Below are 25865 nucleotides of genomic sequence, written 5' to 3'. Positions count from 1 at the left end.
CAATTACAATCAGAAAATTAATTTTCTATAAATACAAGTGTATTCAGTAATTACTTACATGTTTTTGAATCATTACAATATATTAATTATACACGATTTTTATGTCAAAATTTGTGTATAAAAATATTGTAATACTAAGTTTTCTATAACAAGAGAATTTTGTAGATTGTACATTCTCTATATAAATAGTAATTTACAGTAATATTAAGGTCATGATGAGAAACTGAATACTTCAAACCAATTGGTGTGCACTTTAAAACAAAATAAAACTATTTACATTATTGTTAAGTTTTTCATAAAGATAACGTTTTTATACTTGCACATATATTTATATCATTTGCACTAATCAAGTACTATGTACTTGATCATATTTAAAAAATTTTTTATATTATCAAGTATGTATATCAAAGCTTACATACTTGTAACGCTTTAGATAGCAAAATTATTATTTTATGTACAACATTTCAATATTGAATGATACAATATTGTTTATTAATGTAAAATGAACTGAGTGAATAAATATTGTAAAACAACAATTATAATCTTATTGCACATTATTATCATTTATAAGATTATGTTGATTCTGAGCATTCCATCCACCCATTTCTAAATCCTGTTTATGTAACATTTCATTTTCAAGAGCCTGAAGTCTATGGAATTCATTAATTTCAAATTCATATTTTGGGGATGTAATACCAAAAAAATTTGCCAACCATTCACCTACATAATCGCAACCAGTCAATATCTTGCCACCAACCAATGTTGTTTGATACCAAGTCCAAGGTAACCAGTTAAGGGTGTGCTAAAAAGTTAATTTTTAATTTTATGTAGACCATTTAAAAATCATTTTCCTAATGTAAAAGCGTAATAAAATTATTCAATAAACAATACTTAACTGGGTCGATCTGATTGTGAGTTATTTTATTCTCTTCTGAAGAATCCGGGTCATCTTCAGAATATTCTTCCATATCACCGTCCGAAAAGTGTAATATACGTTTCGGTTGTTTTAATGACTTACGATCCTACAATTATTTTAGGCCATAATAAAAATGACATCTCAATGTACATTTTTAAAATTACATACATGCGCTACATTATTAGAAGTTTCTTTCAAAACAACATGCGATAAATCAGAGGGCTTATCATTTTCTGCATCCATAATCAATAATTTGAAACAAAATGTGCAGGAATTGCAAGATATTATTTACAAACACTCATTTATGATGTCAGCTACATCCAACACTAAAAAGGAACTATATGAATCACAAAGCAGCAACGAACTTGAGTCAAGATATACTTAGTTAATTTTCAGCTACATAGTTTGTGTACCCTGTTCACTAGATTAGTTATCTTTAAACTAAGTGATTGATGAGTTTTTCACGCACCCGAGAATTTAAAAAAGTCCCCCAGTAATAAAAGAAAAGGCAAAGAGTGTAGATATTTGCCCCCTTTTAGTCGCCTCCTACGACAGGCAGGGGATACCGTGGCTGTATTCTAAACCCCCCAGCCACAGGGGGTGAGTGTAGATACGCTAATTCAAAATAAAATTCTTGTTAGTACAATATTAAAACTTCCAAAAGAAAACAGTTTCATTCGTTTTATTGAACTAACGAGGATACGGTGATTTGGGGGTAGTCCCTGCGAGGTCCATGAAAAGAATGAAAATAATAAATAACTGCAAAGGGAAACTTTGGTCCATAAAGAGTAGGAAAAGGATAAACAATAACTCGGAAGGGTGGTTCCCCCGAGGCCCATAAAGAGAAATAAAATGATAAATAATTAGGAACGTGGGTTTGATCCATAAAGGAGGATAAAATAATTAATAACTGAAAAGGGTGGAGTTTAGTAAGGAAGGATAAAATAATAAATAACTGGAAAAAGTGAGGCGGGGCTCATAAGGAAGGATAGAATAATAAATAAAAGGATGGTCGGCAGAGGCCCAGAAGAGAGATAAAATCATAAATTTCATTCCTCTTTGATGAGCTTGTTAATAAGCGAAAAAAATAAATTAAGTAAATTAAATAAACTCCAGAAAGAAATTAGGGGCGATTATTATACCGGTTGTGCACTCTTCATACGGATCTGAGTTCATCTAGGGGTGTCAGGGACCCCGATGCATCGGTGGCGCACTCTACATACCGAGTTGATGTCATCTTGGGGTTTCGGGGACCCCGGTGACTATGCGCACCGACAAAATATCATCTTGGGGTTTCGAGGACCCCGGTGACTATCCTTGTGCGCCGACAAAACAGCATGTTGGAGTTTCGAGGACCCCGGTGACTCTGCGCACCGATAAAATATCATCTTGGGGTTTCGAGGACCCCGGTGACTCTGCGCACCGATAAAATATCATCTTGGGGTTTCGAGGACCCCGGTGACTATCCTTGTGCACCGACAAAATATCATCTTGGGGTTTCGAGGACCCCGGCGACTCTGCGCTCCGACAAAATATCATCTTGGGGTTTCGGAGACCCCGGTGAATGCGCGTCGACAAAATATCATCTTGGGGTTTCGAGGACCCCGGCGACTCTGCACTTCGACAAAATATCATCTTGGGGTTTCGGAGACCCCGGTGAATGCGCGTCGACAAAATATCATCTTGGGGTTTCGAGGACCCCGGCGACTCTGCGCACCGACAAAATATCGTCTTGGGGTTTCGGGGACCCCGTCGCTAAAATGTGCGACTTTCTATAGAGAAATTGAAACCTCTATCACTTTTGACTCTGACTACTTAGACGCACAAATGCAACGGTTTTGAACTTGTCTCATTGAGAACTTTTTAACGACATATAAAGCGTATCTCTAACCCTAGAGTTCTGAAGTTGAAAAGCGGACGTCTTTGTGTTTTATATATATAAAGATAAGATTCACTACGTAGCATAAATGAGGTTTTGAGCAGTGTCGGTATTTCAGATCATGTAACACGAACCTGCATAAGGCGATCTATCTGACTATCATGTATGCCTCGTCTGTGCGCAAACTCTCATGAAACGATTGGTTTATTCTATACTATCTCTGAACATAATGGAATTAAATCAATTGAATTACAAAAATGCGAAAAAGAAAGAGGACAGAAAGAAATTAATTGCGATGTAAATGCATGTGTGGATTAGAAGTAATAATGCACAAAGTGCATCGATAGGGGGAATAGCTGGCAGCCGGCTGTCTTTGCAGTTCAGTATAACAAGTAATGACGCTTTGGGTATAAGGTTTACGTTTGGTCACCGTGGTGACAGCTACCCAATAGGAATATTTCTCACTTTTCTTTAGTTTACGTTAACTACACCTATATTTATATGTTATTCAAGTGATTTCTTCTTTATTCGCTCAATTTTGTGATGGCAAGAACGCTTGTTTGTTTGCGATACTTTCTCATCGGTGGTGCTATTGTCGTGGGTGTAAGTGCATATTCTTACCCTGACTCTAAATGAACTCATTCTTTACCCGGCACCAATTAAAATTCAGAATTATAATCGATGTAATTCGTTTGATTCAAGTTAATTAATTCGATAAAAATGTTATCTTTTTTTGGTTGGTCGGTGTCATTCTATTATTAAGAGCATAGCAGTCGGTGACCAGTTTCTGATTTGTTAAGGAATTGGACACCCGCCAACTATCTCGCTACCGCGTGGTTCTTTTGAAATTCTTGTTATTTCGATTTTTTGAATAAATTTTCTACCTATTTCAAAATCTTTAATTCTAAATTTAGCCCGATATTTATTTATGGCTATCCATTACGTACCTTTTATTTGAAGAATAAAGGGTGGGTATTTGTTTCAACACAATTGATACTTTAGTTTAATTTTATATTCTACAATATCGTTGTATTAGTTCAGTAAAAAATTGTTATATATTTCTATCGTTACTTCTTCATATCTGCATCACACATTCTTCGATAAATATTTGTTATCGATAATATACATTTATCTATCGCGTTGATAGTACTAGAGTACTTACAAGGAAATTTATACGACAAACTGCAAACAATATTTTCGCTAGCAAAAAGATAAAATAAGATTTTATTCCATCGGTAACACCTACGCCTAATAATGAAACAGAAACTTAAAATCTTTTATCGCATTAGTACCTTCGAAATCTTCAACATCAGTACGGGAAATATTAAGATTAGATACAATTAATCACCGCTTATCACGCTTGTTAGCGTATGTTATCATTTAAGAATACACAGAGTGTTTATAAATGACACGAAATTTCCTTTTCTTTTTCGTAGGTATGCGGTCTCATAGAGAGTATTTGTGCGAGTTATTTCATATATCAACTGTATGAATATTCACCCCTTACTCCCAGTAATGTCTGCGGGGCACCGATAACGTTGCTAGTGATGGGGCTGATAACGTGTACGATAGGCTGGTGTGCCTGGCAATTTTTAGATTTCACCAACACCGGTCAAGTCATAATTGTAAGAAATCTTACGTTATTGTTTATATCGATTACTGATCGATACTTTATGTTAAATTTTTGTATCGATAAAGAAGATAAAGTTCATTTAATTCCAAGAACACTTCTCAGCTTAATTTCTTGGAAAATATGAAATTGAAGTTCTTTGTTATTCTTAATGAACATTCGTGAGTAACTTAGGCTTCTCTTAGTGAAAAGGAAGAGAAGGGTCTCAGGTACTTAGGTAGGCTCTCCCTAGATTCTTCCAGGGTTCCCCTAACACTGAAGGCAGGTGATGGAAATTTTCCACCCCTTACACTTACCCTTAACCAAGAGAAGCCTACATTGCCCCCGGAATACACACTCTTATTTCTTTCACTAAAAAGTCCTGGCTCATTTTGTAATTGGATGGACGGTGTTCGAGAGTCACAAATTGATATCACAGCGAAAGTGTTAATATTTCAATAGTTCTTCTTTATCTATTCATGATAAAGTAACGTGTAGCTTTTTCATTTAGTTTTCCATATCGCTGATCATTATAACGATCGCAAATACAAGTGCTGGGATTTGGACTCTTGTTAGACACGAACAGGTAGATCTGTTACCAACTGCGGATCTAGAACAGGTGTTCAAACATGCCATTTCGGATGATAAATCTCTTTGGGATCATATGCATTCCAAGGTACATTCGTTTAGAAGTTGAAGAGATTGTTTATTTATAAACGGTTGAGGCAAAGAGTTCATTCCTGTTTTAGTTGCATTGTTGTGGAATAAACGGTCCAGCTGATTATCACGGCCAGGATGCAATTCCATGGTCTTGTTGCGATACGACGTCAGGTGCAAATCCCAGTGATAATAAAGGCGTGTGTGCTACACTGTACGCAATAGGTTGCCAACATGTAGTAATGAAGCGTACCAGATCGATTCTTCTTCATGTTTTCTTGCTCGCATTATGTACAATTTTATTACAGGTGATGAAATCATTTTACTACTCGGCAGGGAGTAGAAACAAGACCTGAATTGTTGTATTATTTTTAGGTTTGTTTCATTACATGCATGAGTTGTTACGTGAAGGCTTGCCGTGAAAGGAGAGAAAGAAGAAAGGAAATAATAAGTGCGTCGCAATCATTTGCACGTGCATCGAAAGACTTAGGAACTAATGATAATCTTCTTGGACAACAGATGAAATATTCCAAAGCAGCGACTGATATTTGACGATCGATACTTAAAAATAATCATTATATACTAATTTATAACGATACTTTGTTTTAGTACCCTGATACCCTATAAAAATATTAAATACAGAATGTCCCATACAAATGGGACAAATTATAGAAACAGTTAAAGAGAGAAAAAATATCATTAAGAAAAATTAAACACTGCGAGATGCATACGTCTGCGCCTAAAATGTAGGCGTTTTAAAGAACTCGAAGTCATTCTCATTTTTTAAAATGGAACTGTGTGCTTTGTTATACATCAATCGAAGCGTATTTTTATTCTCTAAAAGACGCTTCGATTGATATATAACAACGTACAAAATTTCATTTTAAGAAACTTTGTACTTTGTTACACGTCAGCTTGGAAATATAACTTGGCCCAGTTATATGGGACACCCTGTACTACAATAAATGCCAATCGATGCTGCACAATATTTTATAAAATTTGATACTGATAAATATAGCGCTATTAAATACAGAGTTCCTTAAGTAACTGATAAATCGATACAATAAAAAATGATTTTTACTACTGTACAGAAGTTTTACAATTTTATCATGACCAAAATAAATATTTGTAATATAACATGCGAATTATATCACGTTCTTTATCAATTGATACATTACATCGACATTACAAATCCTTTCTAATCAAACAAATTTCACATGATTAGTAAGTTCCACGAAATAGCGTCATGCTGATGATGTCACGATCAAATCTTAATAACCTTGGGTATGAAAGAAAACGAAAGTGAAATGTTTGACTGGACTTCATTTGCATATTACACTTTGTAAAATGATGCGTTGTTTTTCTACTACCTCGATTACAATTCTGTGTTTATACACAAAAATCTACCGTTGAAAGATCTAGCGTCTCTAATAATGGAGCGAAACCTGTTTAGGTAAATTACATACTATACTTCAGATGCTATTAAACCATGCTATTGTTTATTCTACTCAAAATAAACTAATCTAACGAATACCTTCATGAGCGACTGCAGTTTTAAAAAAAACCCCTTACATTATCAATAATGACGCGCAATTTATAAAATACAGGAGTTTTTATTCAATCTTTCTAGATAAAAACGATCGTGGCGCTATTGCGCTTCAAGACAGAAACCCGTTTCGACTGTCGTATCAGTTCAACACGAGACTTCGGTGTTCATAGTTGGTGGGTTGTGCCGTTTCTAACCTAACCTGTTGAGCGTCTCTGTGCGTCCTTTGAACGATTTCTGGTATTGTAACGGATTCCATCGTTTGAATCAGACGCAACTGTTGCGACGAAAAAGCTACCAAAATGGGTTGCGGAATGGGATTGGTCAAAACTCTACTCTTCGTATTCAATTTCATTTTTGCGGTAAGCATTAAAATTATTTAAATTTAATTTATTGCAAACGTTTTACTGCGCACTTATTTGATTTGTATCGAGTGTAATCGAGGAACGCGTTACTGTTTAACGTCGACCGACCATAGAAGGTGAACGTATAAACAAAACGTGCCGTTTAATGATTATTAAGATTCTTTAAAAATAATATTTAACCGTGTCAAATTATATTTGGCTTTGAAAAGAATGGTGAATTCAATCGTTTCATCGAACGGCATAAGTACTTTTTACGCCGTATTTGATTACAAGCAATGAGAGCTACGGGCTATTTTTAAAAGCAATTGATAAATCACCTCTTTCTTTTGAACGTTTTCAACAACTTACTTGTTTACTCCGTTATTTCACCGATAAATTTTTGTTTTTTGCAACCTTCGATCTTGTTAAAAAATTCCTTATGCTAATTCAATTTAATGATCCTTCAAGTTCGAGCGAATTTCACAGCTAATTTGAAGTTTGCTTATATTCAGACTATTTTTATTTCACGACGGCGTTCTTGTTTCGCATGGAAAACGCTTTGTTATACGAAAATTTAGCATTTGTTATCTCGTTAAAAAAAGGCGATAACAATGAATATAATTTTCCTCTTGGCTCCGTAATCGGAATTGTGATTACTCGTCGTATATATCATCATTTATCATGTTTGTACTGGGTCATTGCATTATAAGAACGACGATAAATCCTTCTCGTAAGCGTTCTTTCAATTGAGTGTAAAATTCAATTTATTAATTTTAATTGTTACATGATAATTGATGCGAACAGAGATACCGATAACAAGTTATCTGAGTCACGGTATTTTTGCACGTATTTGTTTAAACATACATCAATATATGAGCGCGACGAGCCATGAGTCATACGATAAGGAAGAGCTGTTATGCTGAAAAACTCTCCAGTTCGTTTTCACGAATTGTCATCGAGTATCATTACATCGCGTACTAATTTTTATTTCATAAAATGTTATTTATAAAATAGCTTTTTGATAACAATCACCTGTTCTATAATTAAAAAATATTATATTGCATATTCTTTTCCTTTGTAAATATTTTGAGTTTTGGAGCTACAAGATTTTCTAATTAAGGTGACGGTACCTATCTCGTAATAGTACTTGTATTTTAACAGTTTTATTTTTAGTCTTGATATCAAAGTTTAATATTTGACGCACGTAAAGGTGTTCTTCTTACTACAGATAAGAAATTTCAACGTAAAGTACGATAAGTTAACACTTATGCGCAATGCTCGTACATTTTCAATGATGATAGAAAAGTGGGTAAACGTGTATATCCTTTTCAACTATTAAACAATCGATATGGGTGGTTCTATTTGTGTCAAGAGAGTTTCACGCTCGATATAGGTTCGATATTTTACGTCGGACGTTTATGCGTGAGCCTAGTTAATTTTCTATGTGTGAAAAATCATATGTTCATTTTAAAATATTCCTAATAAAATACTTCAAATTTGATTTCAATATAACGCGGAGCCTATAAATCATAGCGTGGCGCGATACGAAAGTTAATTGACTGATTGATAACTTCCCTAGGGGATTATGTTATGGATCCTCATATCATATGTCTTGTTATTGTTTTTATAAAATTACAAATGCGCTTTAATTGTTTAATCTGTTGCCCCTACCTAATTCGTGACGTAAAAGTGATATCAATCATTGTCAAATTTATTTTCCTTCTTTTTTTCCTGGAAAGATAGTGGTGCCAGTCTCCTTAACAATTAAGTTTGCACGCTAACTATACTGACGTAAACGCCAACCATTGGTTCCTGAGAAATCACGGACGATGATGCGATGCAAGATGTTTGAGAGCGAGAGAGACAAATGAACGAATAAATGAGAGTAAGAGAGAGGAAGATCCAAGCCCGTTTCACGCATTTCGACCGACGCAACTAACTCCGGTGTTTTTAGTGTTCGTTCTACTCTCGTCTCGTCTCGTCTCGAGTTCTTGAGTTGTCACAACCGTCCTTGCAGTGTTTCGTTCTCTTTTTCTTATCTCTTTTTTCACCGTGTACTCGAATCGATACAGAAAATAATCAAAATGAGTTGCGTCTCCGATTGTATCCAGTGGTTACTTTATATTTTTAATTTTATCTTCGCTGTAAGTAATTTTTCATCTATCAGTGCACAAGATCGATTAGATCACCTTCTTCTGTTTTATCAGTCGAGTTACTTAATCCTAGGGATCCTAAGGAAGCGCTCGCAGAATTTCAAACTTCGGTTCAGTTTTCTGGATTACTTAATTTACTTAAAAATAGTGTTTTTTATTTTAATATTGTATCATGTAGCTTTCAAAAAATTACCTTTGGGTTGACCTTAAACCTTCCATCTTGGGATCCCTAGGGTTGAATTGTTGATGCATTTTTATCGTCTAGTGCTCCAAAAGGAATTTACTGTGGAAAACAATGAATCACTTAAATGTTTTCGAAATATTCAAGGGCTTCCACGAATAGGTGATTCATTCGTTATCGATTTAAGTTTTTTTTTGCATCTACATGTTTGAGTGGTGTTCCCCTTGTATAATATTGGGAAAAACAGAAATAAGAAAACGATAGGAGCATGAAAACACGTTTCGTCTAATGTCACGGAGACGCTGTTAAAATATCGCTCCAAAGTAGTTTATATGCTTTACAATGAAACTGCGTCATTTCTCCAGGGTCAGAGGGGAACTGGATATAATTCTGCTCTAAATTCTTCGGTTTACTCAAGGCTCGGTCGTGTCGGGTATCCTTGATGTTTCATACACCGCTAAGAACACGCCTTCATATTTCACGTTGCACTACGTGCGTTAAATGCGCGCAATGTTCTTTAATTTAACATAATAATTCATTTTTTTGACACAAACAAGAATTTTTTAGAAAACCTTCGTATCATATTTCACCTGTAGATTCATTGATAAGTTATCATAATTGAAACAATGATAGTCTGTGTAAAGAGGGGTCGCTACATAGTGAAATGTTCTACGTACAACGTTTTATTATTGCAACTGGTGGTGTACGTTTTAACTAAGAATTATATCGAGTTTCCCGCATTGTGAGTCACGTCATTAAGAATTCACAGGGACTTGGAGTACGCTCCTGTGAAATTAAACTCTTACCACAATTGAATCTAGTATGATGATATCCGAGAATCTCATCATTTTCACTTGGCGCCTAGATTTATTACAACTTTCAATTGTTCAAAATTGTTTCTCCTAGATATTAATTTTATTCGAGGATTCTCGAAGATATTTAAAAAGCAATGTCTCCAAATTAATTACTGGAAAGACGATAATTCCGGTACAAAGTCAAACGAAATAAATTCGGACTAGGTCTTTCGACGAATTAGCAACGAAACGAATTTAAAAGTGCCAACGAATTACGTCATTCGCCGGATCGTTACCGCAACAGGTTTCATTCAGATTTTTAGATACGGCCTTGGTCGCCATGCTATTCGTTCTGCTTGCCAATTATAGCTTCCCGTGGCGAAGTTTCAGTATACTCTACACGACAGAGAGCTTAATCTTATTTTATTAGATGGATATCCATTAGATTGATGTGATTCAAAGACAAAAAAAGAAACATACCAATAATCATTGTTAATGCACTTGGTGTGTGATGTAAGCGTTGTTATATAAAAGAAACAATTTCATATTGTCTGCTGGCACACAATAAAACATTGTAGTTTGCTTGGAATAATATTGTCTTTTCCCGTGAATTGTTTCTACGTACAATAAAATAGTAAATAAAATAGAAAATATTTAAAGCCGGAAATTAAGGGTTTTGATAACCTTTGCAGTAGAATTCGTATCAGAGTTTAGAAACACTGATGAGTCACTTCCGATATCTTCGTTTCGGCTATTTTATGCGCAGACTCAACAATCGTGTACGGGTTAGCAAGAATAAAGAAAGAAAAAAATATTTTTTAACCGTCCATCTTGTTTTGTCCAGTAACGTAACACCTTTCAAGGCTTCCTCTTGAACGTTCCCCCAACAGGGGAACAGGTTTTGTTGCCCTCTAGCAAGGGATTCTGCTTTTCAACGGTTACAAACGACTTTTTTCATCTTCGACAGTGTGTCCTGAAGTTGATACTCAAAATAGTGAATGGCTTAGAAGATACCTAAAATAGTGAAATTTCATATTGTACTCTGTTCTTTTTGCCCACGATGTTAGAGCACATAGAAGATTAATTAATAGATTGGTTGTTGATCGATGATTGATATCGTTGATTAACGATGCCGTTTTATAGAGCTAATTAATTCTAATAACATGCCACGTATTAAAATCTATTAATATACATGGTAGTTCTAATCTATCAATAAGATCGAGTATGATGATAATTTCACAAAAAAATAATCGAGTTAAAATGACAATTGTTGTTCTGATTCTTCGTGCTCGTAAAATATGAAATAAACTTTTATATCAATTTATGGAACGAGCTTTTGAATGACTAAATACGCGGTTCAGACAAAGTCAACCAGACAGGAATTTATTTAATCATCAGACGGCTGTGATTTCGGAGGAAATTAGCCTGTCGAGGTGTATCCACAATACGTTGAATAGAATGATGTCATTCGGTTAGAAGATCAAATGATACATTCTGTACACATATACGATTGTGTTATCATGGCTGACTAACTTATAAATGCCGTACATTGTAGACGATTATAACAAGCTGGATATAACTTCGTTAACTCTTGAAAAACTTTGTTATATCAGACCTAGTTTACTTGTTTCATTCGAATTAGAGCAACATCTATACACTATTGATCCTTGTTCCAAGTAAATTAGAAAAAATAAAAGTTTAACCTTTCGAATTTCCAGTTTTTCATAATTACGAATAAATTTTAAATACTTCTACTGGAGGCACTTTATTATGGAACCTTTTCTAAATGTTATCATTATGTTAATATCAAAGTAACAGGAAAAAGATGTGATTATTTTAATTATTGAATGATTCATGTAATCAAGAATTATATGTACATGTTTCATGAATTTTTCATTTGAACCTCCTTTCTACAGTAATTTGAAATATTTTATAAAGTTAGAGAAGAAAGAACGAAGCTTATACTGGTAATCGATTTGTAAGCAAGTAGGTGAGGAGGTCGATTTAAAATTCTCAAAGTGATAATACTATAGTTGACAACAGATTTCGAATGATAAATTCACGATGTGCCCTAAAATGGAGCACTATAGTGCCTTAGCACGTGTGAGGCTCTCAGCATCGATCACAATAGTTTTCAGCGTATGCGAGCCACGAAGAGAACATATCCATAAAGTGTCAAGGATAGGCCATACTAGTATTGCTATACAATTGCAGTTAAATAAAGTTCTATTATCATTTACTTTTGTTCCGATTTCTTTATTGAATCATTCTAATAAACGTTACCTCATCATGATCATACTCAAGAATTCATTTACTTTCAAATTGTAACTTGACTCGGTTTGGATAAATTAATTATGTATACCTAGTAAACTAAATTATTTACAAGAAACACTTGTTTAATTTTCTATAGAAATTCATTTGAGTGAGAGGTTTTCACTTCACCAGAAGCAACATTTTTTATCAATTAATATCGATATTTTAAAGTAATCACGATTACGATACAATTTTCATCACGAGTTATGCGAAACGTTTAAATATGAAATTAGATAACATCACTATTGATCGCTTTATCGATGATTCACTAGGAATTAAAGAGAAAATTTCTTCGTATAGATAACAGGTGAAAGTGTTATAATATAACAGTTACAAAAATGACTGATAAAATTTAACAAGCGATCGTGTCTGTGATATACGAAGAAATTTTGAAGTTTAATCAATTACGATAATCGAATCTATTTTAAAATTAGTCTAAAGTCATAATTGAAATAAAAATGGAATTTTCTAAAGTAGATTTTAATGGAAAAGAGAATCAATATGTAAAAATACATTAATTACGAGTTTGATAGCTTTTTTTTATACAGTACAACACATACGTAGATAATCTCCTGGGTATTTTCCCATTATCTTAAATCAAAGTTGATGCTACCATTATCGAACAACTTATGTAAGGACTTCACTATATCAACTACACTTTTTTAAAACTTCAATATTACTAAATAAAAATTTTAACTTACAAAGTTTAATAAATTCCTGATTTATAATAAACTATTTGATAAATTTTAATATTTTATTTACTGGAAGTCTATTACCGAGTAACTAGAACGTTTCTAATTTTATTTGGAAACATTTAATCATATTCTCGACTCATTCAATAAACTCCGACCGAAAAGGGTTTAAAAGTACGTTGAACCACCTGGCTGTCGCACCTGGAATATGACCTAAATTCAACAGCGGACACTCGCAATCGCTGTGTACCGTGTACAGAATGTTCAATGCCAACCAGTTGATATTGTGCAACGTGATGTAATAAGCGGCTGCTTTCGATGAGGCAAGTCTTAGCCTTCAATCGTTGTCTGTGTAAAAACTTAACGATTCGAACGATTGAGCATTGAGTATACCCTTTGGGGTTATACAAATGATCTTATAGTAATTACTAAGTTATTAACAAATTGTATTTCATTGGAAAATTTCGAATCTCCTATATTACTTTTCACCTCATAAGGGCTGATTGTAAGTTTGATGAGTCCTCCCTCTCTTCAGTTAATTCTGAACAAATCTTGTTTCAAAAATTTCTGACTAATTTCTGACTATTTTGAAAAATTTACACATGTTCCATGATTGAAATTGTTATCTGTTACAGGTATGCGGGTTGGGTATCCTAGCTGTAGGTGTCATCGTACACTTAGAGCTGGCAAGTGTCTCCCAACACCTCGATACCAATATTATGTTCCCATCGATAACGTTGATTGTCCTTGGTAGCATAATATTTGTGATATCGTTTTTCGGATGTTGTGGTGCCATTCGCAGCAGCCATTGCATGATTGTTACCGTAAGTTATATATTTCTAATATTAATTCAAGTTGGTGATAATTAATGTTCTAAAATGATTAATTCTTTTTTCAGTTTGCCTCGATGCTTATGTTCATCTTGCTGATTCAAGTGGCAGTCGCAGTTTATGCTTTCGTGGTCATCAAGCAAGTCGATCCTGACACTGTCAGGAAGGGTTACAATGAATTATTCCAGACTTACCCCACGGAAGTGCAGAACAGAGAAATTGTAGATATCGTTCAAGCTGCTGTAAGTACCACTCACTAGCATACTTTTATTATTTAATAAAATTCTATGATCTTATTTCTATTTTAATCCATTTGAGGATTAATGAGTATTCTAGGACTGCGGAAGCTGGCTTAATGGATATATTTCTTCAAAGATTTTTATAAACTTTTTTGCAGTTCAAGTGCTGTGGTGTCGGCTCTAAGACCGATTACTCTCCTCATGATAACTTCAATGGTACTATTCCCTGGAGTTGTTGCGGTAAACCTGAAGGACAGAGTTGTTCAATGAACGAATCGTACGATAAGGGTTGTGCGCAAGAATTGGAATCTGCGCTGAAAACAGCGGGAACCTTATTGGGTGGCGTTGCAGTTGGTATTGCCGGAGTTGAGGTGAGTTTATCATTTTATACAATTGTCAACGAAAAGTTGTTTCTGAAATCCCTCTGCTTCTGATTTCCATCGCAGAGATTCAGTTTTTCTTCTTTACAAATCATACACGTGAATCATTTTTATGTTTCAGTTGATCGGCATCATTTTCGCACTTTGCCTGGCGAATTCCGTCAGGAATGCTGAACGCAGAGGTTACAGAGTGTGAGAGTTTTAATAAACATAAAAAAAAGTATATATTGCATAAAAAGTAATATAATTGATAACACTACCATTAAATGACTTGATTGTAAGATCCGGTAGAGGTTACTGATACTACAAACAAGACAAATTTACACAATTGTTTTTATTACAACTGATAGAAGTGCAAATTCTAGAGCGAGAAAGTGCCTTTCGTTTCAGCTTTTTGTGTATCATTTCTCGTTTGAATATCGAACCTTCTTGGTGTGCGATGTCGAACGTATAAACATATTGTTTAACGTGACTTTGTTTTTTTAATTTTTATATATTTCTATGAAATTGGATATATTACTTACGTAGACGACATGGTAGTAATATGTAGTGATATATACGAAGATCGCGATAACCGGTGCAAAATATTTATTTTTAAAGGCTTGGTAATTTTTTTTTTTTTAATTTTATCTTAGCTATTTACCACCTTTTTCGTGTACACGATTATTATTAATATTATTATTGAGTCGAAATATCCTGAATCTTTGTGAAAAGAAAAACTACAATTTTGCAAAAATTAAGAATATTCAACGAAAATTCTAAATTATAGCGCATTACGTATAATACGACGAATGTTATAGGAACGTATTTTTATAATATTTTATAAGTATTACACATCGCTTACAGATGCTTTTATAAAATATAATTCATATTGTTCTTTGTACAGCACATATTCACTATACTTCTCTAAGAGTAATGTCGAACGACATATTTTCATTTTAATAAAACCTATTTTACCCAAATTTCTTATTGTGCCTTTAATCTGTGAAAAAAAAAGAAAAAACATTTCGTTACATATCTAATAACTACGTTCTATTCTGTTTTATATAAACTTTCATGTTAACATGTTCCCATTAGTTAGATCTTAAGTAATCGAATGTGTATTTATCACAGCTATTTACATGCAATTGAAAAATTGATATAATTATATTATTTTTAATTATTTTATTGAAATACTTATTCGTATCTTAATGGACAGTACGATCAAATGGATTGACATATACATACGTATATGTATCTGATAATGTCTTTGTAGGAACGGTTTTCTAGATTGAACATCGAGTATGCGCCTTTACATTCGTTTATATTGTCGTTATTTATTAAGTTCAAGAGAGGATAACTTACATCTGTTGTGCTATAATACATACTATTTACAATGCCCCAATCATTCACGATCATCGATGGATTTCCTTCTTTATTTTAGTATATTCCTTTTTCTTCCCCTTACGATTGGGTCAGAGAGGACCAGTGCTTTTAGTAATCGCATTTTCAAGGTAATGCAACTTACAGGTATCTTAGATACTATTATTTAAATGATTATTTCCGGACTGTACGATAAAAGTTGTTTTTCGTCGGAACTTCTTCGTTGTAGTTATCAAGAATGTTCAAAGTTGAATAATACAAAACGAGATAACGTATCCAATCACAATGATGAAATACTATAAACGATTAAAACAAATATGTTTCTTCAATCGATACGCGCGTAAACGATATACATATATTACAAGTTTGATTTAATTTTAATCAATCAATGGACTATTTTTAATTAAATTAATGGAACAGAGAGACAACTTTGTATCCGTACAGTCTTCTTTTCAAATATTGAAAATATCCATCATGTTTAATATATATATATTTATATATATATATCTATATCATCTACGTGTAAAATATTTCGATTTCTATCGACTCGTTATCTTAAACGTTATACCAACTAATGATATTATCTCCTAGTAATTTGACCAAACGCGAGTTCAAACTTCACCTATTGTTCTCGTACAAATAGCGAAATATTCATTTCTTGGTACGGCGTTTTGATCCATTTAACATTAACCATTCTTCCGTTATACACGATTTCCTTTTACCATTCATTCGTTGAGCGTTACGTGAAATTTATATACGCTCCAAATTCAAACGTATCTTTTATTTTACACAGATCATTAACATACACGCTCTTTCATCGAAGACGGAACGAAAAGTTGTATGTACGCCTCTCTTCGGCGTACCTTTTCATGGTGCGTGTTTCGCACAAACAAACAGTACGTTACATTCATCGACGATCGTTCAAGAAATGGTACAAATTCGTGGTCTCAAAAAAAAAAAAATCGTCGATTAAGTCCTTAATCTAGAGTTTCATTCTAAGCTCAGTTTCAAAGAATATGCACGACAATCTTGTGCCTAATTCAAATCGGATGTGTGTTCCTGTCGAAAATCGTAGAAATTCTTTATCTATCACTTTTGTACGCTTTTAATCAATGAAATATTGTAAAATTAACTTTTCCAAATTTGTTGTGTGCGTACTTGATTCGTTACGGACTACTCGTTGAATGTCAAGATTGATTTTAATTAACAAGATCATCAATGGAGGTATTGTTCCTTTTGTCAAGTCAAATCATAGTTCCAGTCTATGATTTATATTTTCTTTTTTTTTCTGTGGTAATTTGTATGTACTGTACACATTACACACACTAAGTGTTTAGACCACATTTTACATCGAGTTACTCATACTTTAGTATTAATATTCATTATGCATACGCTAATTAAGAAGTCTATCTTCATTTCGTGAGCAAGAGTATGTTTCAAGTACAGTAATTAGTTTCTGGTTCTATTCCTTTTGAAATTGAAAATTCTTTCATTGAATATTCTTTTGCTTGTTTTTTTATTTGGAAAGAATTCAATGAATAGTTCAGAGGAAGCTCTAAAACGATAATTCTTACGATTACTTCATTACTAGACGAAACAATATTCTTCATTTTGCAGTTTTGTCTCAACAGTCATCTTTGATGCTTTTGAAAAATTCGAAACAAAAACACACAGATGCCAGGCATTGAAGACGTAACTGGATAATGAATAATTGTTCTTATTCGTAGGAAAATGGATAGTCTATGTACAGATCGAAATATTCACGAATGGAATAACGAACAGCAAGTACTTAGAGATCAAAGAAGATGTACACCTTTACCGTAAATAGGCAAACAAATATATCGTACATAAATTTCTTCGCTTATTTCATTAATTTACACAATCGTTTGTCGTGTGGAGGAACATTTTTTCTGTCTCTTTTTTTAAAAATAAAAACATTGCAATTTCAAGCAATAGCATGGAAACTCTGTTTAAAGATGTTGGTCAAAATCTTCTCAACCTACAAAAAGACTTAAAGCTTTTTCAGAGAGGACTGAACGAAAAATAAATATTAAATTAAATCCTGCTAGCGTTAACACTAAAACTATACTGACCCTTTATGATAAACCCATAAGAATACAGTCGTACAAAAAAAAAAGCAATTTGTACTTCCCCATCAAAATTACGTGTGTATGATGTTACAGAAACCAAACTTTGACTTACATTTTACAAATAAACTCTTCATGAATTCATTTTCATAGTTCCATGTGCTCTCAGTGAGAATATCAACCCTTGTGCACCGTTAAAATTTTTATTATCTTTTTTGCTACTTGGAATTTTACGTTAAATTTGCAGAACAACAATCGATTATTAGATATTAATATTTCCATTCAGGGTGAATTTAACCCTAACGGTGCACGAGGGTTGGAATAAGTAGTACAATCAGCGTCTGTAACTTAAATTCTCTCAGTAGCAAAGCAGATGTAGGAGGTTGGTTCGATCGTCGAACGGAAACAGTTTGGTCTGAACCCTATAAGAGCGATCAATAGTAATTTTACGATAGACCCCTAGATCGAACCTCATCCTAGAGCGGAGATAGCTTCATGATGTCACCGCGAAGCTCAGCAGACGGTGTGTCGTCCAGGTCGATGAGACTGGTATTGGAGCCTCTGGAGGATGGCGGAACGATCTCGTCAAGGAAGTCGAAAGAGGCCACGGCTTCCCGTTCCTTGTCTCCGTATCGCACGAAGAAATCCTCGCCTCGTCCAATGATCGACGGCCTCGATGAACCCCACGTTGACGGCAGTCTCAGCACACGATGTGCCTGGGCCGCCGATGCTGAGAAACCAAGCGCAGCGGGTCAACATGCCTCAGACCTCACTTGATCTCTTTTCTTTCTCTTCCTATACCGGCTCTAGCAGACACAGAGTAGCTCGGCTTAGCACTCTTTTACACGTACCACGTTCCTCTCTCTTTCTCTCCCCTCACTCTCCTTTGTCTTTTTTTTTTGTTTTTTTGTTTATTGTACATGTATGTGCATTTAACTCTTTTCATCGTCTTCCATTGTCACGGGATCTCTTAATCAGTTAACTTTTCTCTCGTGATACGTTTTCATCGCCCAACGAGACAATCTCCATTGGCAAGTAAGCGACGTATGAATTCGCGACAGAATCAAACAGCTTTGGGGTTGAGATCATTTTTTCAGAAACCATGGGTTAGAATCAAATTTAGGATAATTCCAATGCAAAAGTTCTATTTCATGAGATTCGAACACTACGATTCTTTGGAATAAGTAATAAAGCTGTTTGTCTGTCACGAGTAACACAGATGCACGAGTACCGAGGAATGAGAATGAGATGTGTCTGCGAAGGTTATTACGTTAAAAGCTACAATAATGACTGTTATGAGATTCGTGTTATCGCAGTCTTATTAGTCAGATGGCGAGTAATAGAGGAATGATAGGAAGTAATGATGAATGAACAATAATAATGACGGTCGAGTACCTGCCAATGACACTGCACAAGTACCAATTGTCTTCAGAATGAGAGAGAAAGTAACTGTGTTACGTGATCCTTGACGCAATTCCAGGCGCGTTGTTGAACGGATACAACGACTATATCTGATAAATATTGTTAACAGACTTATTTACATAATAATTTCAAATACCTACTGTAATCTAACAGCTTATGTCCGGCTACGAACGCCTAATTATCTTATTACAATGATCATTACTTTATAACTAATAAAAAGAAAAAAAAGAGAAAAAAGAAACAATATACATATATTAACACATTACGGACAACTCTGTCTCAACGTATACCTATATCGTATCTTTTAATGAAATCACAATTTGTCAACAGAATTCAAAATAAAATATATAAAAATATGAAACGTCTAACGATACGTTCGTAATGTGTTAATGTTTCCATTGAAAATTTATCAGACGTATCGGATTATCTACTGTCCGGTAGGTGGAATTGCGTAAAGGTGACTCCGGCACGAAATTCGGTTCGTTCGTCTTCTGGTTAATAAATATCTGTTAGTAAGCCAATGGAAAATCCGTTGTAGCCGTACAGTTCACGTTGGATCTGGCCCAAATTAGGTCCCGGCGAAACGATTCCTCCCAACTGGCATGTCGATTACAGAAACTGATCGTCACTAAGCCGAACTACGTAGCTTTTCTTGTGACAATCAAAGCACACCGCGTAGGAGCTACCATCTGAACAGAAAACGTGGAAAAGGCTATGTACAGCGAGGGCGACTAGCGTTTCGTGTTCATGTTCCGTTTCTGTGACTGTACAGTGATTTGTGTTGACATGTTAGCGTAGAATTCACGCTAATATACCATACTTCCATCTACCAGCTCTCATAAATAAAAACTTGGAGAATTTGAAGTAATAATTGATGTATTATTTTTTGGTGATCAATCTCTAGTATTTCAGAAAAGTATTGCTGCTTGCAGAAACAGTAGAAAAGTGGCGATCCCATACTAACGCGTACGTTGTCACGATCGCACACGGATAGGCAGAATTCAATGCGAATTCAGTTTTTCGAAAATATCTCAAAAACTAAGGCCGAGCGGTGGTTATATGTATAGGAACAAGTTGTTCAAAATGTTCATTTCTACAACATATTTAAAAATCATTGAAATCGGAGATGCCGTCCGTAAAATAATTACCTTTACCCCTGAATCTAGATTACCCCTTTAGAGGTTTATTAGAATAAAATCCTGAATTATGATTTTAATCATTTGTATGGGTGACCTTCTTAAGCAAAAACCAAGTTGATATCTCATCGGGCCGAAGAGATATTGACGAATCCGTGTAAATAGATTTTAACCCTTTTTACACTCTTAAGGGTCGAATTTTTAAAGGGGTTATTTCTTAGCGGGTGCTTACGTCATGAGAGGAATACACTACCCGAATTTCATGTTTCTAGGTTCAGGGGTTTGGGCTGCGCTTTTGTCTTTATATATATAGAAGAAAGATAGATAACACAATGCTACGATATCATCATTTTATTCCAAATTTATCTTGAGTATAGTAGCGTGATCTATGCAACAGTTTGTTAGTAATGTTAGTGTAATAAGCGAAAGCAATTCTTTCATACTGCATTCTCGATAGAAATTGGATACAGATCGATAGAAGAACGTGTTTCCATGACGAAAGACAATTTAAAGTTCGATATGATCAAAGATTCTAACATCGATTCCTTCAATTTTATTTCCGTCAAACACGAATTGTGTTAAGCGGAGGGTATAGTTCTTAAGTCGAGAGAAAGTATTTCAGAGTGATGTGCAGAGGACTGGACAAAAAGATAGGTACAAATGAAAATGTATAAATACCTTTCTTTTGTCGTCGGTATCGGTGTAATCTATGCAAGTGACGGTAATCAGGCGGTTCATCCCCCGAGTCACTTCCTGCTGATCCGCTGCTCGATGTCGCCGAAGAACTTTCGCTGCTTTCTAACATCACGTCTAAAAGATTGGCTCTTGCCTATAGAAAACGTCAATTATTCAAACACTTATCTCTTGCCCTTGTACTTTACCCAAGAAATCGAGTCCAGCATATGTACGGAACTCACTTTTGGGTCGGTAAAGTCAATGTCCCGTTCAACGTGAACCCATCCTGTTGGGCAGCAGCAAGCGAGATCCAATTTTTCCAGCGGCACCTGGCTTTCATGGGTGACCGTGTGTTCCTCGCCCTTCCTGATCATTCGATTCAACTCGTCTATCACATCTTTCGACGTGGCACGTTCATGGAAACTCAACGATCGATCTCTGCCCTCCACTAATAAAGGCGCTCTTGCTGGACTGACCTAATGGAAGTGAATCAATTAAAAACTCATTAAGTCTTTCAAAACTTAAATTTTTAATTTTTCAGATTTTTTCCGATCGTTCAATTTGATTAGAAAAGCGACGTCAATTTGATTAGAAAACCTACAACTGTGCTCGGCGTAGAGGAAGTGGCCGCTTCCTCGTCTTCTTCGGGGACAGCTCCTAATTCAGACGGCGCTACCGTGGTGTAAGAGACGCCACCGTTACACGCTACTGCACTGATTATTCTCTCTTCTGGTGCTAAAGACGGCACGGGTATCTGATCCAGCAGATCGTCGTTACTGCTCGTTTCAACGACGTTCTCCGTGTTGCTGTTATCTTGATCGACGGATGTTTCTATTTCGGTGCACATCGCCTCGGTTCCACGCTCGTCTTTGTTTTCAGTTTCCTCTACAACTGTTTGCATGAAATTAAACTTCAATTTACATTTCAGAGATATCTTAACCGCCATTCATTTCACGCCGATCAGCTCTAAACTGTTCTTTATTCTGTCTTTAATAACAAAAGAAACACAAACCTTCCGTTGCGAGAGGTACGTTGCCGTGCTCCAACAGATTATTCGGTAGTTCGGCTAAGTACATTTGCTGTTCCGCGATGAACGACAGCACGCTTTGCAGAGCTTGTTCTCTGTCCGGCGGAGGTCTTCCGCTTCTCGACGACGTGCTAGCTAAGCTTTTCGTACTCTCGAACTTGACCAACCTGTAGAAGTCTCTGGTAAAATCGGTGCCAACGGAGGGAGAGTCTGGATCGTCGCTACAACCGGATAAAGCCGCCGATGATCTCTTGCTGGAGTTTTCAAGAGCTCCTTCTTCGCTGCTCCAGGAAGCACCCGGGCTTGTAGCGTATGGCCACGAGCCAGTTGCTCTAGCGTCCATCAGCAAAGCAACCTGAATAAGAGAATGATAATTTGTAAATAAAAATTGTAAAAAAAGATATCGAATAAAAGAGAAGATAAAACAAGACGAGACATTGTGTTAAATTTCGTAATGACTTTCGTACCAATTCGCCTCCGGTTCTATCAGCCAGGTAACTGGCACCATTCCATAAGCATTCGTTCGCGTCCTCTTCCAATTCTAGAGGATTATGTTCCTTGATTGCCGGCAGAGCCGGGGTGGTTGTAGTGGTAGCAGGTTCCTTCCATACCGTGGATTCATTTTGAACAAGGTCCTCGGTGGACAACGAGAAACTCCAATCTTCCAGTTCTGCTCTGTCGTATTCCAACTCGAGGAGATCTCGATGTTGTTGAGCACTTCTGCTGTCGTCCAACCTGAAATTTATCTCCTCCTTTAATCGCTGTCGCTATTGTACCACCTTTCAAATTAAACGCGCGTATTAATTACACCCTTGAGATCTTCTTTATTCGACGAATACACAAAGGATACTTTATTAAAATGAAAACGATTCAAAGATGTTACAAAAATAATTTCAAACCTGAGCCATTGTTGCACATATTCAGCATCCCAACCCTCCTCTTCGACGAGGAGGAGAGAGGACGATCCAATGGGGCTGGATAGTTTGTAGGGTGTAAAATTGGTCGTCGTGGTCAACTTGAGGCATAGATGACTGTCAGAGAAGCTACGCATCACGTGTTGATACGGCAGCAAATCTTTGGTCGGTGGATAGCTGTGACGTGGGTTTATTCCTACAGTGAGATTCAACGGCAAAAATAGAACGTCAGGGTCACCAGCGTCAAGGGCGACCAATCTTGCATCCGGAGAAACATCCGCCTCCGTCTCGTCGGTCGCTTCCTTCAGATCCTCCAACCCTCGGGATGGTTCCTGTCGAGCACCCTCTCCCTGGACATCGCTGGACATCGTCGAGTAACCTTCATCCCTGTTGCCGCTCTCTGGACTCTCGCTCCCTTCTTCTTCCGACGGTTTTTGGGCTAAATTTCGTTTACAATACCCTTCAGTATTTACCGCTTTCGTTGTAAATTTGAGAGATGATAGATTTTGAAATTATTCAACGAGTTATAAAATATAACAGAAACGTACCCAAGGGTCTGTTTCGTCTACATTTCGTCGCAGCCATTACTGGTATCTGTAGATTAAGTGAACGAGGCCTCGCTAAAGGAACCCAAGCTGGATCGAGACCAAGCGCAGCGACCACTGCCGCTGGTCCAGCTTCGAGGATCCCTTGAATCAACTCAGTCGGACTTCCAGGACTCGCTGCCTGTGCCAATAATCCTGAAAGCGTTCGATTTTGAGCTTCCAGCTCCCGAATACGCCTCTGCAATGCACCGATTTCTTCCCTGAGACCCTGTGCATCATACGAACGAACAACCATTACACCCTGTCCGTCGAGTCTAGTTTGATTCGAACGATGAAAAGCGCGTTAGCGGACAATGAACGAGGGTTTGAAATTGTGGAGGCTGAAAATTTGATATACAGTTGCATGGATAAGCAAGGTTTCACGCATAAATTATAGTTGACAGAGAAAAATGTTAACGAGGATTGTATTCATTTATTTTTTAAACACACAGACTTGCAGACTTGCAGCTCAGCAGATGCGGATTAGAGAGGATGATCGAACGATTGAAGTATGAATGAACTTTAGATACACTTAATTACACGAAGAATTCACAAGTAAGCAGAAAACATTAGAAGAGAAGAGAAAGGAAATAAAATGAGCGAAGGAGAAGTCAGAAGAGATAGAGAGAAAGAGAAAGGAAGTGGTAACGAGAGCATAGCAATGAACCTTTTGGGATAGAAGGGCGCGGACCACCTGGTTGGCGACGTCGTCCAGGCACCGCTCGTACTGGCGACGCTGAGCGTCGGCGTCACGCGCCAAGGCGGCGTGCTCTGTTTCCAAGGTCGCCAGACGTGCCACAAGTGCAGCATGCACTTCGCCAGCACACGCAGCTTCCAAACCGCGCAGCTGACCCCTCATTGACTCGTTCTCCAGCTGCAGCTTCGAGATTTGTGCCTGATACTGATGTACGCGTGCCTAATTAACAAAAAGAATCTGTAAAATATCTTTCCTCAATTTATGCTATCGTTTGTAGGTTCCTGTTAACGTGTACTTCTCCAGACTGATGCAGTGTTCTTTTTACAAGAGCACGACGCGGCTCGTGGCGAGAGTTAATAACGCGAGCGGCCGTTATTAGCAGAAAAGCGTTTAACGTTAAATTAGGGCTGCGGAGACCTGTCGGAGACAGGGGTGCTAATAGAGGGTGCGTGTGTCTGATTTATAACAGTCGTGCCAGCCAGCCGGCCCTTGCTTAATGTCTACACCCCCTTCTTCTAAAAGTGAAGGGAGTCCAACGATTTTCTGTCATCCAGCTCGGGGGTGGGGGGAAGGGGGAGAGTGAAAATAAAAATACAAACTGTGCGGCCTCTTCTTGGAATTCGCCCCGTGGCTGAACATCTGCCTCGTCGCCTCCTACGTGTAATTTATCGTCACACATCATGCTCCTAGACGGGCCTCGCGCCTCTGTGTCTCTAAATTGCACGCATCCTCCTCGCGAAATTTCTAATCTAATTGCGAAACGACGCGCGTCGCCGACGCGGACCACAGTTTCAGTAAAGCTTGCGCTTTAGTTGTCTTCAGGGTGGTTGTTAATTTTAACCACGTCAAACTACGTCTGATGCTCTTGTTTTTCGATCTTCTTACCAGACATCCAACACAGCGTCGTATTTTATGCTACGCCGAATTATAGGGCACGGTTTCGAAGTATAACTTTATAGGAGGGATCTGCAAGCATCGATAGGGAAAGGGGGTAAGTTTGGCTGACGGTTGGAAAGTAAAATCGAACGGCTACAGAGAGGAACAGTTGCAGGCGTGCTTCCTCATGGACGATAGAGGGATTCTCAGGGGCTCGCATCGGTGGGGTGGCACGACATTGAACCAGGGGATCGAGTGACGATCGATAATAAACGGTATTTCGTGGGGCAGTGATGCACACCCCTCCGCTCTCTGAATCTACGACTCTTTTAGAAGGAAACCGGCCGTGAACGAGATAGTGCGTACATTCTAAGGGTTCGCAGTAAACGCTCGCGTTTACCGTTCTCCCTTTCACTGCAGCGACGTGCCATGTTACTTCGTTAAGTCAGGAATATTGGTCGTCGGCAAATACGTAGCAAAAGTATCGGGCGGTTTATTGCACGGGGGATGAACAACGTCGACTAGGCATTCGAAGAATTTCTTGAGGCTTTT

The 25865-nt window shown here is 36.6% G+C and overlaps 4 protein-coding genes across 16 annotated transcripts in view; 2 read left to right on the top strand and 2 right to left on the bottom strand.

The window, feature by feature from the left end:
• Positions 1-98: 98 nt before the first annotated feature.
• Positions 99-1278, bottom strand: LOC117605592 (protein FAM177B). The gene is made up of 3 exons (XM_034327109.2): positions 1085-1278; positions 897-1022; positions 99-802 (listed from the first exon to the last, which is right to left on the bottom strand). The coding sequence occupies exons 1-3, from the start codon at positions 1157-1159 to the stop codon at positions 545-547; spliced, it is 459 nt and encodes a 152-aa protein (XP_034183000.1). The 5' UTR covers positions 1160-1278; the 3' UTR covers positions 99-544.
• Positions 1279-3193: 1915 nt separating this feature from the next.
• LOC117605662 (leukocyte surface antigen CD53) lies at positions 3194-6194 on the top strand. The gene is made up of 5 exons (XM_034327239.2): positions 3194-3398; positions 4232-4420; positions 4916-5080; positions 5154-5369; positions 5437-6194. The coding sequence occupies exons 1-5, from the start codon at positions 3339-3341 to the stop codon at positions 5611-5613; spliced, it is 807 nt and encodes a 268-aa protein (XP_034183130.2). The 5' UTR covers positions 3194-3338; the 3' UTR covers positions 5614-6194.
• A 545-nt stretch (positions 6195-6739) lies between these two features.
• On the top strand, positions 6740-15173 carry Tspan6 (tetraspanin 6). 2 transcript variants are annotated; one of them, XM_034327240.2, is made up of 5 exons: positions 6740-6969; positions 13720-13908; positions 13983-14156; positions 14312-14524; positions 14655-15173. In XM_034327240.2, exons 1-5 carry the CDS (start codon positions 6910-6912, stop codon positions 14727-14729), a joined length of 711 nt encoding a protein of 236 aa, XP_034183131.1. In that variant the 5' UTR covers positions 6740-6909; the 3' UTR covers positions 14730-15173. The 2 variants fall into 2 exon arrangements, with proteins under 2 accessions (XP_034183131.1, XP_034183132.1); XM_034327241.2 differs by lacking the exon at positions 6740-6969 and adding an exon at positions 8888-9095.
• LOC117605661 (uncharacterized) overlaps positions 15140-25865 on the bottom strand; it is a 215059-nt gene continuing 204333 nt past the window's right edge. For 6 of the 12 annotated variants that reach the window (XM_034327221.2, XM_034327229.2, XM_034327236.2 and 3 more), the window contains 9 exons: positions 24408-24656; positions 23705-23969; positions 23142-23595; positions 22710-22977; positions 22228-22597; positions 21817-22106; positions 21458-21691; positions 21219-21369; positions 16417-18712 (listed from right to left, as the gene is read on the bottom strand). In XM_034327221.2, coding sequence (XP_034183112.2) covers positions 18459-18712; positions 21219-21369; positions 21458-21691; positions 21817-22106; positions 22228-22597; positions 22710-22977; positions 23142-23595; positions 23705-23969; positions 24408-24656 — 2535 coding nt within the window. In that variant the 3' untranslated portion in view covers positions 16417-18458. Of the gene's footprint in view, positions 15516-16416; positions 20094-21218; positions 21370-21457; positions 21692-21816; positions 22107-22227; positions 22598-22709; positions 22978-23141; positions 23596-23704; positions 23970-24407; positions 24657-25865 lie in introns of those variants that run through there. The other 6 variants (XR_004581769.2, XM_034327232.2, XM_034327227.2 and 3 more) reach the window with 6 other exon arrangements.

This window comes from Osmia lignaria, chromosome 14, assembly GCF_051020975.1.
Source record: "Osmia lignaria lignaria isolate PbOS001 chromosome 14, iyOsmLign1, whole genome shotgun sequence".
NCBI lineage: Eukaryota > Metazoa > Arthropoda > Insecta > Hymenoptera > Megachilidae > Osmia > Osmia lignaria.
This window is presented reverse-complemented; position numbering and strand designations above follow the sequence as displayed.

Bases quoted from the DNA above. Each gene is read 5' to 3' on its own strand.
- Tspan6 (XM_034327240.2), top strand. From the start codon at position 6,910: ATGGGTTGCGGAATGGGATTGGTCAAAACTCTACTCTTCGTATTCAAT. The intron at 6,970-13,719 runs GTAAGCATTAAA...TATCTGTTACAG, and splicing joins TATTCAATTTCATTTTTGCG to GTATGCGGGTTGGGTATCCT. The intron at 14,157-14,311 runs GTAAGTACCACT...ACTTTTTTGCAG, and splicing joins TAGATATCGTTCAAGCTGCT to TTCAAGTGCTGTGGTGTCGG.
- LOC117605592 (XM_034327109.2), bottom strand. From the start codon at position 1,159: ATGGATGCAGAAAATGATAAGCCCTCTGATTTATCGCATGTTGTTTTG. The intron at 1,023-1,084 runs GTATGTAATTTT...AAATAATTGTAG, and splicing joins CTTCTAATAATGTAGCGCAT to GATCGTAAGTCATTAAAACA. The intron at 803-896 runs GTTAAGTATTGT...TTAACTTTTTAG, and splicing joins CTCACAATCAGATCGACCCA to CACACCCTTAACTGGTTACC.
- LOC117605662 (XM_034327239.2), top strand. From the start codon at position 3,339: ATGGCAAGAACGCTTGTTTGTTTGCGATACTTTCTCATCGGTGGTGCT. The intron at 3,399-4,231 runs GTAAGTGCATAT...TCTTTTTCGTAG, and splicing joins GTGGTGCTATTGTCGTGGGT to GTATGCGGTCTCATAGAGAG. The intron at 5,081-5,153 runs GTACATTCGTTT...TTCCTGTTTTAG, and splicing joins GGGATCATATGCATTCCAAG to TTGCATTGTTGTGGAATAAA.